This window comes from Brassica napus, chromosome C2 (genome assembly GCF_020379485.1).
Source record: "Brassica napus cultivar Da-Ae chromosome C2, Da-Ae, whole genome shotgun sequence".
NCBI classification, from domain to species: Eukaryota; Viridiplantae; Streptophyta; class Magnoliopsida; order Brassicales; family Brassicaceae; genus Brassica; species Brassica napus.
The window spans coordinates 140,554-157,910 of NC_063445.1; the positions used below are offsets into that span (position 1 = coordinate 140,554).

Consider the following 17,357-nt stretch of genomic DNA (forward strand, 5'->3'; position numbering starts at 1 on the left):
GCAACAGGCTATAGAGATTACATAACAAGAATACATGACATAGTATGTTCCTTCTCTTCAACAAAGGATATGACGAATCATACATACAACATTAATTCATTTATATTTTTTTTTCTCGGCCTATGAACTTACACAAGCTTGTAAGACTCACGGACCTACTAATCAATTTTGATTATGAGATGAAGACTGTAAAATCATATGTCCAAAACATAGGATCCAAGTCTATCTAATAAAGCTTTAAAAACTGATCTAGGGCCATTTCCCAAATGACTTGGACATACATAGAGGAAACAGGTAGAAAGCCTAGAACATTGTTAGCAAATGATTTTAACAATTGGTAAGACCCACTGGGCTAAGGCTTAGTTTTGTATCCAGTCTATTAATAGCAATCTCACGTCACGTCAATAATTGCTAGAGAATAATATTGCAAATGAAATGAAAATGCTATGACAGATGCTTTATGAAGATCCGGAAACCTGGAATGATTGAGAAAAGAGAGAAGATAATTGGGTAGAGCAAACGTATACATAAGAAACGTCAGCAACCAAATATAATCGTCTCATTCTAATACTATTTGTTTTATAGCAATTTGGAAAGTTTTTAAATTAATTACTCGTAGAAACATACAAGAAGTACAGGTGGTGGACCATCACGTCATACATGAGCAGATTCAGCACTCCATAGCCCATAGGATTTATAATGTGACACTTGGGAGGAGAAAGATAAAAGAAAAAGAAAGCAAGAATCTCTGTTTCAACTTCAATGGCACTCTTGAATGCTATCTTCTCTGTTACTCATTTTGCTTCTTCCTCCGTCATCAGATGTCATTCTCGTTTTCCCGCTCAGATTTCAACTCCAGATCTATCCCCTGCTTGCTTCAGTGATCGCCACAAGTTCGTCCAAGCTGTAATGCCTCTATCCACTAGGAGGTTAGACTAGCTTTCTGCGTATTTTGTTTGTTTCTTTGAGATGAACAAGCTTCAGATTCTTGTGTATTCTGTGATATCATTACCTTGTATGATTTATCTGGCATCTGCTAATCTATCATTTGTTTGATTTGATATGCAGTACAAGAAACCGCGTATATGCTTCAATTAACAGCACTGATGCCACTACTCCATCTTATCCGGTCAGTAAAATTGTCTCTATTTGTAGTTTCTTGAATCTGCTGATTTAACTTCATTTAATGGATAATTTGATAGCAGAAATTGGAAGATGATGAGGAGGAGGAGGACTTGGTTCCAAAGCCAATGGTTTTGATAGACCAGGATGCTGACCCTGAAGCTACAATTGTTCAACTCAGTTTTGGAGATCGTCTCGGAGCTCTCATCGACACAGTAAGTGATTCTCACCCTCAAGTCTCTTTTCGTTATACTTTCTACATGTTACATCAACAATGTTAAATGAGTACAAAGCTATTTTATAGCATTTTTGACTATCTGTATTTTAATATCATGGAAACTTGCCTTGTTTTTGGGCTTATATAATCATTATGATGTGTGTTTGACAGATGAAGGCGCTGAAAGATTTGGGATTGGATGTTATAAAAGGAACTGTCACAACGGAAGGATCCATTAAGCAGACTAGATTTTCTATTACAAAACTGTAAGACGCTTCTGTATAATTCTTTCCAGATATAGATAGTTTTAGCATAGGACACAGGCGAGTCTACTCAAATACTTTCTGTTCCTTATTAAAACATATTGGTCGTGTGTGCAAAGTGTATCATTTTGAGCTACCTGTCAGTTGTCACATATGCCTGAATTATAATTAATATTTTATATGACAACAGAGACACTGGTCGGAAAGTGGAAGATCCTGACTTGTTGGAGCAGATTCGGTTGACAATCATCAACAATCTCTTGAAATATCATCCGGTGTGTCTTCAGTTTTTTTTTGGATCTTTTTACCTTAATCACAGTCACATTCAAAGATGTTTTGTATCCAGTTTTTTTGAACGTTGCCTTATTTTTTTTTGAAGGAATGCAGCGAGCAACTTGCAATGGGTGAGACTTTTGGAATAAAGGCTCCAGAGAAGAAGGTAATAATATGTTTACTAAAGCTTGTTGGATTGATACTTGTGTGTCCTATGTTTTTAACTCTGTATTTGGGATTCATGTGGTGACAACAGATTGATGTCGACATCGGGACTCACATACATGTGAAAGAAGATGGACCAAAGAAGAGGTATAAATATTCAGTAGAATAACAACACCACAAGGTTATATAATTTAGCAAAAAAAAAACAACACCACAAGGTCGCTGTTTGGGATTGGATGTAATCAAAAGTAGCCTGATCGAATAGTTTACATAACTCTGAACTTGTTTCCTGTTTTGTCTCTAGCTTGCTTTGCATAGAGACAGCAGATAGGCCAGGTCTTGTTGTGGAGATGATTAAAGTGATGGCAGATGTCAACATAGACGTTGAATCCGCAGAGATAGACACTGAAGTACTTGAAAACTCTTTAATACTTCCACATGCACATACAGTGTGATTCTATTACATGCCTTATACTAATAGCATGTGATCATTGTCTTGTTAATTTTCTTTAGGGACTGGTTGCGAAAGACAAGTTTCACGTGAGCTACCAAGGGCAAGCGCTTAACAGTTCCTTGTCACAGGTGAGTTTATTATGGTTTCTGTTACTTTCTACCTTAGAACCTTAAAAACATAGAGAAAGAGAGCTAAAGAACTAAAACTTATCATGCAGGTATTGGTGAACTGTCTGCGTTACTTCCTGAGAAGGCCTGAAACTGACATCGACAGCTATTAAACAAAAAAACTGTTACTCTCTCCTTTCCCAAATCGTATCTGTTACGATCTATCAAGTCTTCTGTTTTCAATATTATGTGAAAATATTTCTGTCTGGATAACTAACTAAACCATTGGGGGCTAAAGAATAAAATATGGTTTGGTTTTTAAGTCACTGAGCTATAGCTGTTCGTTGCATAGATCACAGGTTCAATATCCTGTTATGTGAAATCTATTAATAAGCTTTTTGATTGTATCAATAAGCTACTCGTTGGAGCCAATCTTCGACAGAAATATGTAATGTCTATGACACTGAAACATAGTACTGTTCGTAGTAAACTCTATAATTAAATAAAAAATTGATAGTATTATATTCTTATATGAGTTGATCTAACTAAGAATATATTCGTTGAATTGGTCAAAAGTTGCGTCCTTTTTTTCTAAAAGAAAAAGCATCTCTCTTTCCTTTTCAAAACTCATTCATTCTCTGCTGTGATTGAAACTTTTTACGTCAGGAAGGAGAAGAGATAATGTCTCAGGTACTTGAATCAGACTTTTGGCTCCCTTTTGATTTTTGAGTTCTTGTTTTGGATATTCTGATGCTCTCTGTATCTGGTTTTTGATCATGTCTGAATCATTACGGCATCCTTCCTTGTAACATAGATCTCTAGTAGTTAGATCTATTGTCAACATTAGTTTCACTTGCTTAGTTGGTGATGGCAAGGAAAGCGGATCATATAAGATGCAGATCGTTGTCAATCGATGTACATGGTAGTTGAAAAATGCTAGATCTGTTTTTAGTCTTGAACAGTTTGATTAGGCAGTGTGTTTTCATAGTTCTGTTATACTTCTTGTCCTGTCCATTTAATATAAAACTGAAAAATGGGGTTTGTTCTCTTTTGTTTAATGGGACAGTGTTTCAACTTGATTAGGACATATGGGGTGTTTTAAGCAATTAATGGGACAGTGTTTCAAGATTAGTTAACTCCTTGTCAAGTCAATTTTGATTAAGCTTTTCACAAAGTTTAACTTGATCATTTTTGTTTGTTTTCCTGAATAGACTGTGGTTCTAAAGGTGGCTATGCCATGTGAGGGATGTGTGGGAGCTGTGAAAAGAGTCCTAGGCAAAATGCAAGGTTTGTTCTCTGCTCTACTAGTTTTTTTTCTTCTCTGATTTATTACTTGTCAATAAGATTTGTGTGTGTGTGTGAGGTTCCATGTTTTGATGTTTTAACAAAACACAAAAAAACGAACATTGTTGTTAGGTGTGGAGTCATTTGATGTGGATCTGAAGGAGCAGAAGGTGACAGTGAAAGGCAACGTGGAGCCAGAAGCTGTTCTCCAGACAGTCTCAAAGACTGGAAAGAAAACCAGTTTCTGGGGTGCCGACGAGGCTGAAACCGCCAAGGCCTAAACTGGAAGAAGCCAATAAAGAATCTCTGTTATCATACCCCGAAATAATATAATATCATATGTAATGGAAACTCAATAAAATTTATAAGCTCTGAAGGACCCTTATGTTTTTCAAAGAAGAAATGTTTGGTCTAAAGGGCTGTTCGTTTGGTTGCCGCAGGTACCGGCGGCAGCGGCAGCGTCAACATTCTGCGTCAACTCTTGTTCGTTTCGTTGACGCAGGAACCGACGGCAGCGGCAGCGTCCGAACGCTGCGTCCTGCGGCTGACGCCGATAAAACCTGCGGTCGCGATATGATATGCGGCAGCGGCAGCGGCAGCGTCAGCGTCTGCGAAACGAACAACAACTGTCCTCATTGACGCTGCCGCCGCCGCTGACGCTGCCGCTGCCGCTGCCGCCGAAACCTGCGGCAACCAAACGAACAGGGCTTAAGTAATCATCATGTCATGTCTAAGCTATCTTGTTGTCTTAATCTTCGTGAGTGTTTTTGCTCGCAGTAATGAAAAAATCCAACACGTTTAGCACCACATAAAAGCTTAGGTGTCTCTTCTTCGTCTTACATTTGTCTGAACTCTAAACGAAGCTTAGCTATAGTTCTTCTTCTTCGTCTTCTTTTTAAGCTTAAGGGTAGTTTCGTCATTTTTTCGTTAATGCCTTTTGAAATTCTCGACCCATTTTAAATTCCTTCTTTCTCTTTAATATTCGCGTAACCCAGAGGAAAGAAGCATTGGACCCATCGAACCAGAATAAATCTCAACCGTCGATTATATCATCCAACGGCCACAACTAATCAACACTAAAGAGATCTCATTTTTTCCCCTTTTTCTTGATTGTTGTTTCCGATCATAAACCCTAAAGTTCAGTTCCCTCTCTTCTCGTCAAATCGAGAAACTCGCGAAACTACGATCTTCATCCGCTTCCTTCACCATGTGAACAGATCTCTCGAATCCTCTCAATCAAAATTTCTCAATTTCTCTCCCATTTTCAAGTTTGATCCAAAGAATCGAATTGGTAAAGAATCCCTTCAAACACCCGTTTCGATTTCCTCAAACTTTTACTGAAAAAGGAGACATCTTTTCGGATTAAACTTCACAGATCAGTGGTGGGCATAGATCAAAGGAAGGAGCTTTTGACTAAGTGAGTGAAACGGTGTCGTACGAGATGGGAATGAGACGAACCACCAGAGTCTTAGACGGAGCAGCCCGCGTCCTCCGCTCGGGTCGCAGAATCTCTCACAACGTCGACGAACCTAAGGCGAAGCGAGCCAAAGGCAAAGGGAACAACAAAGGTGAAGACTTTACTGCTAACAAACGGAGGAAAGTGAGTAATGAAGCTGTTGATAAGAGGTTTGGGATTGTATATAGTAGGAAAAGGAAGACTCTCTCTAACCAATCTAGTGGTAGTAGTAGTAGTAGACCAGTGAAGCCACTTCAAAGCCTCAAGTTTTATACCAGGCGAAGGAGAAGAATACTCTGTGTTCCTGTGATTACTCTTAGAGTTGATTGGTCTTGTAAGGATTGCTGGCTGTCTACTGTTTTCGGTTTGGTAATGAGGTACTTGAGGAGAGAACAACAGCTTAGTGCTTTAGCTTCTTTCTTCCTATCTCAACCTGTTAACGACGTGTTTGCTGATCATGGCGTGCGGTTTCTTGCGGTAAGGGGCTGCTGCATCTCTTACTAACATTGTCTTTGTGTAAGTTAGGGATGATATGAAGTGTGATTTTTTTCAGGAGCCTCCTCTTAGCTCATCAAGAGGTGTCTGCAGGTTCTTTGGGGGCGTGAATCGTCTTCCTCTCTTGTCAGTTGATTTTTCTGCTGTTCCTGGATGTTTCATGGATTTGCATTTGACTCTAGCTTTCAGAGTGGCGCCACGGTCCTTTGCTTTCGTGGGGAGATATCTGTATTTGATGAACAATCCGGTTGAAGAGTGTGAATCAGAGTCTGAGTTAGTTCTATCTCCTCCTTGTAGTCCGAGGAACAATGGGTTACTACATCCGTTAACTGTAGGGAATGCTCAGTGTAGAAGCAGTTTAGGTTTTGATAATATCCAGAGGGGGAGAAGAAGCTCTTTAAGAAAGAGACGAGGTGGAAGAAACATTACGCATAATGTACACAAGTACAATGTTGTGACGCAACAGATTGTAAAAGTCATTCCTATACCTGGTGTAAGAGAAGTCAGTGGGTATATGGATGATGATTCTCCCTCGTTTACTATGCCGGTTCAGTATATCTCTGTGATAGAAGATGAGGTTTCAAGGGCCATGGCTCGAAGCAGTGCGATTTACGAGATGGATTCTGATGATGAAGCGTGGCTGAGGAAGCAGAACGTGGAGGTGTTTGGTAAAGAAAAAGATGAAGAAGTTCTTGAGCGAGATGCTTTTGAGTTGATGATTGATGGGTTTGAAAAGCGGTGTTTCCATAGCCTTGGGGATGATCTAGTGGATGAGAAGGCAACCGTTGTTGCTAGGCAAGAGGTGGTTGAAGCAGTGCATGATTACTGGTTGAGGAAAAGGAAGAAGCGAAAAGCACCACTCCTTAGAGTTTTCCAGGTAATTAACAGTCATGTGTACTAGTTGGACCAATGTTGTTTGTTACAAAAACTGATGTTTTGTTAATATAAACAGGGTCGTCGTCAAGCGAAGAAAACTCCACGACCTTCCAAACCTGTGTTTCGTGAGAGAAGGTCCTTCAAAAGGCAGGGGAAAGGCAAGCAGCTGCATCTCGGTATGTTCTTTGTACATTAGTGTTGTGATGTATTTGTTAAGAGTTAGATGGAATAGTCTTGGGGAAGAACACTTAAGTAGAGTATAGATTACCATAGAGTTCCTCTTTGTTGTTGTTAGGTTTGATGGTAGAGAAAGTTGTTGCATTTTTGTCGAGAAAGGGTTTTAGATATTGATGATTTAAGCTCAATAACGTGGACAGTGGCTCTAAAGATGGCTGAACAAGAAGCTTGGGAGGAACAAGAGGCTTTTCGTAGAGTGGAAGAAGCCAAGGCCTACGCTGATGCAACCATGGAGATAGCCATTGCTAGTAGAAGAAGAGCGCAAGTACTTGGAGAGAATGCAGATCTGGCTGTTTACAAAGCCACGATGGCTCTTAAGATTGCAGAAGCCAAGAAAGCAGCTGAACCGATCGAGTTGGCCAGAAACCTATTCTTGAACTGATAGATATTAGCAAAAAGATAGAAAGAAAAGAACAAAGCTTGGGACGCAAACTACTGGAACTGAATAGAAATTTGGGTTTTTTTGTGGGGCATTTTTTGCAAAGAGGGATGATGATATGAGAGTATAGTCTCTGTTAACGTGTATAGTTTTCCTACGGTTATATTGTAAATAGCCAAATAGGGATTAGATTTTTCTTTTTTTTGTTTTTGTGTGTTGGTACCTCACTACCCTAACATGATCCATCCTTACTTTGTTTTTTCTTTTTTCTTCAGACTATTATAGTTTTGAAGAAATGAGAAAAAGAAAATGTATAGATGTTTGGCAATGATCATCCTATGTTTTTTTCTGTAGCCATGTGGTGTTTTCTGTCGTTAATATATTTATATCAATTTTGTGGTTAGTAATATAATACTACCAGTCACCTTCTAATTAAGACAAGACATGAATCCCTCAACAGCACCAGAGTTAGAGCACTAGTTTGGAGTTTGATTCTTATTCATCATTCATAATTGAGACCAACCATTTCAAGACTTGTGGATATACCTTCAGACTTCGTCACATGATCGAAGATTTGATCCATATCCACTTCTTCATTGCACACAAACAAGACTCCTGGTAAAGCATCCTTGTTGTTGACTTGTTGTCAGAAGTCACTACAATATGATCCTTATTCAGTTCAGAGCATGAATATCTATTCACTGAGACATCATCCATCTCCATACTCCTCGTTATAAAACCTTCAGGATTCATCTCAAAATCAATGAACGAATCAATATCAAGCTCTTGATTAAAAGCATCCAAAACTCTGACCATATATGATCCTCTTGAGGACGCTGATTCTTGAGGAAAGCAGAGACGACGCTATCGACAGAGGAGTGACCAAAAGAGTAAAAAGATACGCTGGACTTGGAACAAGTTGGAGTTGCTAAGATAGCAACTTGTGCACCGGAGGAGAGACGACAAAGCTGGGCGGTTTTGCTGTAAAGACCATTACGGCGCTTGGAGAAAGCAACTGATTTCGATTCTTTCTTCTCTATCCTCTTGTCCGTGGATATCTTTCTCTTCAAGCCTCCCATTGTTCTGTTGTTGATTTTCCAGACAGAGCGAATGACAGAAGAGGAAACTTTTGTTACGCATGTTGTGAAAGAGTAGTTACTTGTATAATAAGGCTTCAATGATCTCTTGTTTCTTTCCTTTTTTTTTGACATTGATAAACTAAGAACATCAGACCAAGGCCGGTTCACTCAAGCTATATTTATTTAGTTTAGTTAGAACGTGTAAGATTAGGGGTGTTATTGGGAGGCTGATTAATGAAGAGTTTATAGATTTGAAAAGCTTATAAATTTTTGAAGAATTGGAAAGTTTTCATGGATTTTAACAAACAAGTGCATCCATATTTATAGAATCCATACAATTTTCATAGATTGTCATGGATTCATAATTATATTATTTTTTGTTATTGTTTATGTAAAATAATTATATAAGAATATTCTTCTAGAAAAAATTTCATATAGTATGTGAACGATGTGTTGAAAATATATTGAACGTTAACAATGAAGTATATAAATATATATAATATACCAATTTCTATGGTATTAAATCTTTGAAAGACATTTTATATGTATATGAAAAATCTGGGTTTTGTTATTTAAATTTTTTTATGGTATTAACTTTTAGAAAGAAATATTACATATATATGAAAAATATGGATTTTGTTATTTTATATCAATTTCTCTGGTATTAACTTTTTGAAAGACATGTTAGAGGTGCTATAATGGCACCGTTCAATCTCTTCTCTTATTATATATTTATATTTTTATATTGGTATAATAGATCTATATTTTTTATTTGACAGTTTTTTTTAATTTTTTATTATCCAAACTTTGAAAATACCATCTATAACTCTAGTATTTTGAAAGTAGTGATTGATGAGTTAAAATGTAAAGAATCATTGTTTCAATAACACAAGAGTTTAATAGAATTGCAAAATCTAAAAATACTCAACTTTTTGAATAACAAAAGATTCTACAATGAATTACAAAATCATTATACCAATAACTAAGGATTTAATGAGAATTATAAAATCATCACACCAATAACAAAAGATTTGATTAAAATTTTAAGAATCACTAAACCAATAACAATAGAATTTTTAAATTTTTCAAGTATTTAAAAGTTGCTTTCAAATGAACTGGGAATGCATGTTACTCTCTCTTGTCGTTTTGTATCTAAATAAAAAGTCTGTGTTGATAACTTGGTATAAGGAAATGACAATAAAAATAAAATGATAAAAATAATTGACTAAATAAACAGCATTAACACCACATGAGTTCTTTGCATTAGCAATATTTCTAAATTTGGTTGTTTGCATATCAACTTAGACATTGACTAAGTTCTATGTTGCTTTTGTGAGAGCGTTTAAACGGCCTACATGCACAAATCATACTCATTGTTGGAGCTTGATTCATCAAGTTTTCATGACCACCGGTGTCAGTAGGTTTATCCCAGGCATCCACACCTTCAACACAAAAAAAATTCATGATTATTATACCAGGGATACACTCGAGACATTGTTATTGGCTTCATAAACTCAGAGCAATTTAAAATATAAAAAAACAATTCAACTTTGACGCAAAACTTTATAACGGCATACATTAATCAGATGTGGCAACTAAAGAATAACAAAACTAATTACCTCGATGATGAATATACATGAATAATTTGAGAAAAAAAAATTAGTGAACAAATGTTGTGCAATTTTCATATGATGTATAAGATTTTAGGGAAGAGAATCATGGTTTTGGTATTGACATTAAATGAAACAAGCTTTTGTAAGTTTTTTTTAAACAAACAATAATCAACTTTACACCTTTGATAGGGATATCCGCAACACCATCAGTGCGAGAAGACATAGGAGGAAGTTCTCTCTTCTTATGCAACTTTGGATTAGATAGCTCTCTATCTTAATCTACTTCCATGTGACTGCCTTGTTTTTTATTCTTTTTTGCCAAGGTTTCACGTTTAGGCTTTTGTAATCCTGACTTTTCAATTTTTTGAATATTCACAGTTTAGCAAAAAAAAAAAAAAAAAAAAAACTTTACACCTTTGTGTCTTTGTTTTTTGTTAGTTCATTAGTTAGAATTGTTTAGTGGATGAAGTGTTTGTTTTCAAGTGGGGTTTTAAACCTTAAACTGGATTTTAAATCGTTTTACTTTGCAGAACCACACTGATGATGACTCATCTGGTTGTGTATAGTTCAGAACTTTGTTTTCATTGCAACTGTTGCCATCACCGATGGTATAGACGATTTGAGATTCGTTCAAACATAAATTTTCATTGCAATAACAGATATTTTTAAAAAAAATTTAGATTTGGATCCCATGTCAGAAGTACAACAAACAAGATCCTATTCCAAAATTGCTTATCGAAAATGTCTTTCTCCACAGCTTTAGTCTTCACTAAACTTGATCTTCTTAGGTAATGGCTGTGTGTTTCCAACCTGAAGTAGCAAACCAAAGAACACACGGTTACTTACTTGGTCTATGTTCGGTTTATATAAGATGTAGAGAGAAAGCAGAAGAACTGTGAATAGTCGGGATACTTACAAGCTCAGGGCATTGATATTCTATTCCAGCAGCTTCGATTCTCTTTCTCCTTTTCTGATCCCGTTTCACAACCTTGTTCAACATTTTCCTATGCTCTTCCAATGTCCTTTCCTGTGTACATTAGAGAACAAAAATCAAAACCTAAAGTCAATTCCTCAAGAGAAAATGGCAAACTGAGAATAAGATTATTACCTTGTTATGTTGTTTGCGCTCGATCTGAACCCAATCCACTGGTTTGTACTGACACTTGAACCCTTTCCACCTAATGGTATTATAATCAATACAAACGTTAGAGAAATCTAACGTTTAACAATTCTTCAGAAATCAATACAAACGTTAGAACCGAGGATGGATTTTAGCAAAGTGAAAAAAAAAAAAAGAGTATCGAGTTGTTGAAACCACATAACAACTATAACTCCCATTTTATTTACCCTAATTTCACATTTAATTTTCACATCCTATCCTTAGACCTACATGTCATAACGTCTTAACTCTACAAACCATAGACACAGTCCTTCTAAGCTTTGCATCAACCCACAAGAGATCGCATTAGAAACATAGCTATTTCATTAAACAACATAGGCAACTAAGCAATATAGCTAACCGTACAAAACTTAATAAGCCAAGTAAAAAAAACGCTAGAAAAAATGAAGTGGATGTAAAGAAGTGACTCACAGATTGGGTTTAACATGCTCAGGTGGAATAACACGGACTTGAAGCATGTGCTCGAGCAACAGATAGTCATTCATTGCACCCGCTGCAATTTCCGCCACCTACACGTAACCAAAATGTTAAAAAAATCTGAAACATTTAAGCGTTTCAGCATTTTATTAAGGTTGACAAGTATATACCTCAGGGTCCTCAAACTGTATGAACCCAAAATGCTTAGACTTCCCAGTCTATTAAAAAATAAAATAAATAATAATGAGAAAAAAGACAGAACATATAAGAGACCAGACAAGAGCAAACAAATAAAGAACCTTTTTGTTTCTGGCGACTCTAACTCTCTTGACTGTTCCAAACTGCGTGAAGAAACCTATCAACCAAAAAAGATCAAAATGTTCACAACAAATTGAGTAAACACAATAATCAATTTAGCTGGATAATTAAGTTAAAAAGGAAGAAACCTTCAATCTCAGTCTCATAGAACCCATGAGGGAGACGACCAATGTATAGCACCGTGGCTTTGCTCTCAAGAGGTTTGGTCACTGGTGCTTTTCGAGCTGGACCGCCTCCTAGTGGCTATCAACAGACGAGATTCAAATTAAAACCCAAATAGAATCTGAAACGAATTAGAAAAGAAAATTACCAAAAAATCAGCCGATGGTTTCGGGTTCTGAGGAACAGCCAGCTGAGAAGAAGAGGAAGCTGAGATCTTCTTCATGTTCTTCTTCAGAGCTTTCTTTGCCTTGGCCCCCATTGTTTATCGTCGTCGCCGTAAGAGAGAGGATAAGATTAGGGTTTATCAGAGAATTTATAAAAGCTGTGTAACTCGTGAAGAAACCGAGATGCGAGGAAGAAAGTGCAAATAGATATGGGCCTAAAGACCACAGATATGGGCCTGAAGCCTAGTAAATAAAGTACAATTTGACCCGTTTCAAACTCAAAACCCGCCCCGATAAGGGATTACATAAAAGAAACGACAAGTTTACGCGTGTTAGCCATTAATGATTGTGACGGATCTCTTCTTCCTAATCCTAACCCCAAAGAGTTTCACTTTATGGTCCCTCATATTTATGATAATCTTATTTTAAACAAGGAAAGGATACCTGATCCAGTAGTTTCTTGTCTGTTGCTCCTTTATGTTATTAGAGATTTCATTTTGACTCCCACATATTTAGTTTCTATCCGCAGTCCCCAAAAGCAAGACATGTGACAAGTTATGAATCATTGTTTTTGTCTGAACGAGTCAAGATTCATTATTATGAGATTCTTTTGCTAATGTTTCAGAATTTCTATGCCCCATGGGGATGAAATGGTCAACTTTGGTTTAATCTTCATTTGCACAATTAGATGCAAACGTGGCATTCAATTGTTTTGTGTTTTTGTTTTCACTCTAGCATACAACACGTAAGGTGCATGGTCCAACAAGTAACATCCACTCAACACCTTTCAAATAACTTGCAATATATAGAAATAAATAACCGATTGGAAATATTGCTTTCATGTTTGACAAGTTCAACGTCAACCGAACTAGTTGGGTCAATTTTGTTCCCTAACGTGTCTGTTAAGTTTAAACAATTTAATGTTTATAAGTAAGAATAAAATGGAGATCAAAATTTATTTCAAATAACAACATGTGACTAATCTAATATTCTTTTTCTTTCATGTCATGATCCCACAGTTTTTCTTAATTATTCTGTTTTTTTTTAATATTTAAACGAAAAATAAACTAAATGCATATGTTACTTCGAAAATATTTTTTTTTTAAAGTAGCTTAATTCATGTTTTTCTTGTGCTAAATATTCGATGATGCCCCTTGAATACAAAAAATTTATTATCTATACAAGTCGCAACCAATTTATCAACCAAGATTTGATTTAGTAGAATGGATAGTTGAAAAATACTTTGTAAAAAAACATTTGGGGTCTAGAAAGTGACAATCATAAAAGTTCAACGCAAAAAACGTAATAATCTTAACCAAAAGCACTGAAACTAAAAAGGATTAAAAAAGGCAAATATAGGATTCTTTCACACGAACTTGACTCGCTCCTCACAGTCTCTCTTTCTCTCCATAATTTCCTGCTTTAACTTCTCTCTCTCTCTCTCTCTCTTCCATGTGGGATGTGGCTATAGTCTTTCACTGCACCTTCCTCGCCACTTTCTCTCCTCTCTTCCGCCAATTTTTTCCTCTCTGACTCCCATCATTTCCTCGAATAATCAATCGGTAAGCTTTCTTCTTCTCCTCTCGCGCTCTTACGCGCTTCCTCGTTTGCAGACGCCTCTTCTGTTTCCATATCTGTTTCTCGATTCGCCGACAATTCCAATTCGAATAGTGATTTCGCGAGGCCGTGTTTACATACTCCAGCTGGAGAATTTATTTAGAAACTCGATTTGGTAGGATTTGGCGATTCTGCGTAGTAGCTTGATTTCATCCAATCTCAGCTAAATCGATTCATATTGCTTGCGTAAGAGCTGTTTTCTTGATGATTCCACCTCGAGATTTCGAGTTTTTTGATGTGAATCGTTTGTGTGAATGATTGATTCTGCGTTTCCTCAGTCGTATTGGTTAACGGGTTGTTCGTGATTTTGATTTGGCGATTCTGCGTAACTCGAGCTCTGTAGCTTAGGTTTTCGCCTAATTTCAGCTAAATCGATTCATATTTACGTGCGTAAGAGCTGATTTCAGCTCGAGATTTCAGTTTTTGGATGTGAATCGCTTGTGTGAATGATTGATTATGCGTTTCATTGGTTAACAGATTGTTCATTCGTTGTGTAGGAGACACTGTTGATTGTATTGAGAGAGGATGGTAGGATTGGTGATTCTGCGTAACTTGAGCTCTGTAGCATAGATTTCAATCCAATTTCAGCCAAATCCGATTCCTATTGCTTGCGTAAGAGGTGTTTTCTTGATGATTTCAGCTTAGAGATTTCGAGTTTTTGATGTGAATTACTTGTGTGAATGATTGATTATGCGTTTCAATGGCTAACAGATTGTTCCTGATCTTGTTCATTCATTGTGTAGGAGACACTGTTGATTATAACGCAGCAGTTTGAGAGAGAGAGAGAGTTGGTAGGATTGGCGATTCTACGTAACGTTAGCTCTGTAGCTAGATTTCTCCCACTTTCAGCAGAATCGATTCATATTACGTGCGTAAGAGCTGTTTTCTTGATGATTCCACTTTTGATGTGAATGATTGATTCTGCGTTTCCTCACTTGTATTGGTTAACAGATTGTTCATTCATTGTGTAGGAGAGACACTGTTGATTGTCACGCATCAGCTTGAGAGAGAGAGAGGATGGTTTCAGAGACTTGGTTTCGTAACCTCTGGAAATTCCCAAAGAAAAACGAAGGTCATAAAGAGAAGGATGTGCTTGGAGTGTTAGCCTTCGAGGTCGCTAGTCTACTCTCGAAACTCGTTCATCTATGGCAATCCCTGAGCGATAAGAACGTCACGAGGCTCAGAGAAGAGATCACGCGTTCCGCGGGTATAAAGAAGCTAGTTTCAGATGACGATGACTTCATCGTGAGGCTGATACGCGACGAGATGATGGAGAACGTTGAGAACGTAGCGAAAGCTGTGGCTAGGCTCGCTGTAAAATGCAACGATCCCAAGTTGAAGAGCTTCGAGAGTTGTTTCGGTGAGATGATGAAGACGGGAGCTGATCCTTATGGGTGGCAGTTTGGGTGGAAGAAAATGGATAGAAAGGTTAAGAGGATGGAGCGTTTTATCTCGTCTAATGCTAGTCTTTACCAGGAGACTGAGATTCTGACGGAGCTTGAGCAGAGTCTCAAGAGAAGGCAGAGCAATGAATCTGCAACCGATAATATAGTGGAGTACAGGAAAAAAGTCACGTGGAAGAAACATGAAGTGAAGAATCTAAGGGAGGTGTCTCTTTGGAACCGTACTTATGACTACACCGTCCTTCTCTTGGTGAGATCGATCTTCACAATCTTGACTAGGACTAAACATGTTTTCGGCATTAGTTACAGAGCAGAGGCTAGCGATGTTAGCTCTGCGGATTCTGATTTCATCGCTCGCGGCCACTCTGTTTCCACTGTTTTGACGCATCAGTCCGAGACCACCCGTCCTCCTAGATTTGCTTCTGGTCCTCTTGGGAGATTCACAGGTCCAGCGTCAGGCTCAGCTGCTACAAAGTCCACGAAGATGGGTGATTTCCTCTCGGGCTCACTCACTACCCAGTCCCCTAAGTCAGGTCCTCTTGCCCCAGAAAAGAACAAACGTTTCAAGTTTTACTCGGGTCCTCTCGGGAAGTTCACATCCAAGTCAGGACCGCTTATGGGAATGGGCAAACACAACAAGAAGACGGTGGTGCAGACACCGGAAAGGCCTTCGGTCTCCTCAGCGAAAAAGCAGTCGAAACCCAACCGTTTAACACAGGTTGGTCCCTTTAAAGGCTGCATGGTGTCTCAAGACGGTATCACTCCTCTCAGCACTAGGACCCAGAACGGAGCTAGGCATAGTAGCGCAGAGCATCATCAGATTCTCGAAGGAAGTTCCAACACTGTCCACGTTGAAAGACCCAAGTTGTCAGATGCTGCTCCTAACACCCTCGGCGCCGCTTGCTTAGCGTTACACTACGCTAATGTCATCATCGTGATAGAGAGATTCGTTGCATCTCCCCACTTGATAGGCGACGATGCGAGAGACGACCTTTACAACATGTTACCAGCGAGCGTGAGAAAATCGTTGAGAGAGAGGCTAAAGCCGTACTCGAAAAACTTGAGCTCTTCCGCGGTTTATGATCCGGGGCTAGCGAAGGAGTGGACAGACGCAATGGCGGGTATCTTGGAATGGTTGGGTCCGTTAGCTCACAACATGATAAAATGGCAGTCCGAGAGGAGTTACGAGAACCAGAGCTTGGTTTCGAGGACGCACATAGTTCTCGCGCAGACTCTCTTCTTTGCGAACCAGCAGAAAACAGAAACCATCATCACGGAGCTTCTTGTCGGGCTCAACTATGTCTGGAGATATGGCAGAGAGCTTAACGCCAAGGCTCTTCAAGAGTGTACTAGTAGTCAAACACTTGAGAAATGTTTAGACACGGATAACTACTGAAGCTCTCCTAGACTATATTTTTTACCTAAACTGGCATTGGAACTCAACCAAACCGTGCAGCTTGGACCAAACCCGAGGACGAAAAGCTGTTACGTTGCTAGATTACCACGAGAGGTATTATGATGTGAGCGTCTCTTTTCTCTTTATCTCCTTTACTATTCTGACTTGTAGTAGGATGTGATGATGCATTGTATATTGTTTCTACGAGATTTTATTGTGGTTGAGATGATACATACTACTGCTGCATATACGTATGTGCCAAGGTTGTTTTTGATTATTGTAAAATCCAGTGGTGATGATACAGAAGAATCCTTGATTTGGGGATTTTAAGTTCCGAGTTGTTCAAGTTATGTCTGTATTATTATAACTCGTGCTTGTTGTTCTCTCGGTCAGAGTTTATTCGTATGGTGATGTCACTGGTGTGGGTTCTTCATGGAAACCAATTCATAAGTCGCAAATCTCAAAATTCAGTTACGTATACGGTTACACCATTAATATTCTTGTATATTGCATACAATACGAATGCGTATGGTGTTTGCTTTATACGATCATAAATATACAAATGGTTCATCACACACATACAAATACAAATTCAGTTTTGAAATTCATTTTGAGATATTATAATACGATTTTTAAAATTATATATATATATATATATATATATATCTAATTTATAATTA

The 17,357-nt window shown here is 37.9% G+C and overlaps 5 protein-coding genes across 18 annotated transcripts; 4 read left to right on the forward strand and 1 right to left on the reverse strand.

Annotated features, from left to right (window-relative positions):
• The first annotated feature begins 621 nt into the window (after positions 1-621).
• Positions 622-2,927, forward strand: LOC111203876 (ACT domain-containing protein ACR12-like). Its single transcript, XM_022697987.2, has 10 exons — positions 622-929; positions 1,069-1,129; positions 1,206-1,337; positions 1,511-1,605; positions 1,793-1,877; positions 1,982-2,041; positions 2,132-2,187; positions 2,345-2,450; positions 2,554-2,622; positions 2,712-2,927. The coding sequence occupies exons 1-10, from the start codon at positions 763-765 to the stop codon at positions 2,772-2,774; spliced, it is 894 nt and encodes a 297-aa protein (XP_022553708.1). The 5' UTR covers positions 622-762; the 3' UTR covers positions 2,775-2,927.
• A 138-nt stretch (positions 2,928-3,065) lies between these two features.
• On the forward strand, positions 3,066-4,301 carry LOC106422608 (copper transport protein ATX1-like). Of its 2 annotated transcripts, none has more exons than XM_013863391.3 (3): positions 3,066-3,291; positions 3,813-3,888; positions 4,018-4,301. In XM_013863391.3, exons 1-3 carry the CDS (start codon positions 3,283-3,285, stop codon positions 4,164-4,166), a joined length of 234 nt encoding a protein of 77 aa, XP_013718845.1. In that variant the 5' UTR covers positions 3,066-3,282; the 3' UTR covers positions 4,167-4,301. The 2 variants fall into 2 exon arrangements, with proteins under 2 accessions (XP_013718845.1, XP_048604443.1); XM_048748486.1 differs by lacking the exon at positions 3,066-3,291 and adding an exon at positions 3,324-3,523.
• A 237-nt stretch (positions 4,302-4,538) lies between these two features.
• LOC106425232 lies at positions 4,539-7,681 on the forward strand. The gene is made up of 5 exons (XM_013865951.3): positions 4,539-5,176; positions 5,261-5,818; positions 5,895-6,713; positions 6,789-6,888; positions 7,090-7,681. The coding sequence occupies exons 2-5, from the start codon at positions 5,327-5,329 to the stop codon at positions 7,329-7,331; spliced, it is 1,653 nt and encodes a 550-aa protein (XP_013721405.1). The 5' UTR covers positions 4,539-5,176; positions 5,261-5,326; the 3' UTR covers positions 7,332-7,681.
• A 2,964-nt stretch (positions 7,682-10,645) lies between these two features.
• On the reverse strand, positions 10,646-12,525 carry LOC106425275 (uncharacterized RNA-binding protein C1827.05c-like). The gene is made up of 8 exons (XM_013865994.3): positions 12,246-12,525; positions 12,064-12,178; positions 11,917-11,972; positions 11,788-11,835; positions 11,612-11,709; positions 11,129-11,198; positions 10,937-11,047; positions 10,646-10,830 (listed from the first exon to the last, which is right to left on the reverse strand). The coding sequence occupies exons 1-8, from the start codon at positions 12,354-12,356 to the stop codon at positions 10,780-10,782; spliced, it is 660 nt and encodes a 219-aa protein (XP_013721448.1). The 5' UTR covers positions 12,357-12,525; the 3' UTR covers positions 10,646-10,779.
• A 1,099-nt stretch (positions 12,526-13,624) lies between these two features.
• LOC106425277 (protein PSK SIMULATOR 1) lies at positions 13,625-17,044 on the forward strand. Of its 13 annotated transcripts, none has more exons than XM_013866004.3 (4): positions 13,625-13,823; positions 14,376-14,497; positions 14,622-14,750; positions 14,850-17,044. In XM_013866004.3, the coding sequence occupies exon 4, from the start codon at positions 14,896-14,898 to the stop codon at positions 16,675-16,677; it is 1,782 nt and encodes a 593-aa protein (XP_013721458.1). In that variant the 5' UTR covers positions 13,625-13,823; positions 14,376-14,497; positions 14,622-14,750; positions 14,850-14,895; the 3' UTR covers positions 16,678-17,044. The 13 variants fall into 13 exon arrangements, with proteins under 13 accessions (XP_013721458.1, XP_022553691.1, XP_013721453.1 ...); XM_022697970.2 differs by having other exon boundaries at positions 14,622-14,746; positions 14,830-17,044; XM_013865999.3 differs by having other exon boundaries at positions 14,622-14,746.
• Positions 17,045-17,357: the final 313 nt, after the last annotated feature.

Coding starts and splice junctions, on each gene's coding strand:
- LOC111203876 (XM_022697987.2), top strand. CDS start 763: ATGGCACTCTTGAATGCTATCTTCTCTGTTACTCATTTTGCTTCTTCC. Junction 1,338..1,510: donor TCGGAGCTCTCATCGACACA/GTAAGTGATTCT, acceptor TGTGTTTGACAG/ATGAAGGCGCTGAAAGATTT. Junction 2,042..2,131: donor TAAAGGCTCCAGAGAAGAAG/GTAATAATATGT, acceptor TGGTGACAACAG/ATTGATGTCGACATCGGGAC.
- LOC106422608 (XM_013863391.3), top strand. Junction 3,889..4,017: donor AGTCCTAGGCAAAATGCAAG/GTTTGTTCTCTG, acceptor CATTGTTGTTAG/GTGTGGAGTCATTTGATGTG.
- LOC106425232 (XM_013865951.3), top strand. CDS start 5,327: ATGGGAATGAGACGAACCACCAGAGTCTTAGACGGAGCAGCCCGCGTC. Junction 5,819..5,894: donor ATGGCGTGCGGTTTCTTGCG/GTAAGGGGCTGC, acceptor GATTTTTTTCAG/GAGCCTCCTCTTAGCTCATC. Junction 6,714..6,788: donor CACTCCTTAGAGTTTTCCAG/GTAATTAACAGT, acceptor TAATATAAACAG/GGTCGTCGTCAAGCGAAGAA.
- LOC106425275 (XM_013865994.3), bottom strand. CDS start 12,356: ATGGGGGCCAAGGCAAAGAAAGCTCTGAAGAAGAACATGAAGAAGATC. Junction 12,179..12,245: donor AACCATCGGCTGATTTTTTG/GTAATTTTCTTT, acceptor GTCTGTTGATAG/CCACTAGGAGGCGGTCCAGC. Junction 11,199..11,611: donor GAGCATGTTAAACCCAATCT/GTGAGTCACTTC, acceptor TAATACCATTAG/GTGGAAAGGGTTCAAGTGTC.
- LOC106425277 (XM_013866004.3), top strand. CDS start 14,896: ATGGTTTCAGAGACTTGGTTTCGTAACCTCTGGAAATTCCCAAAGAAA.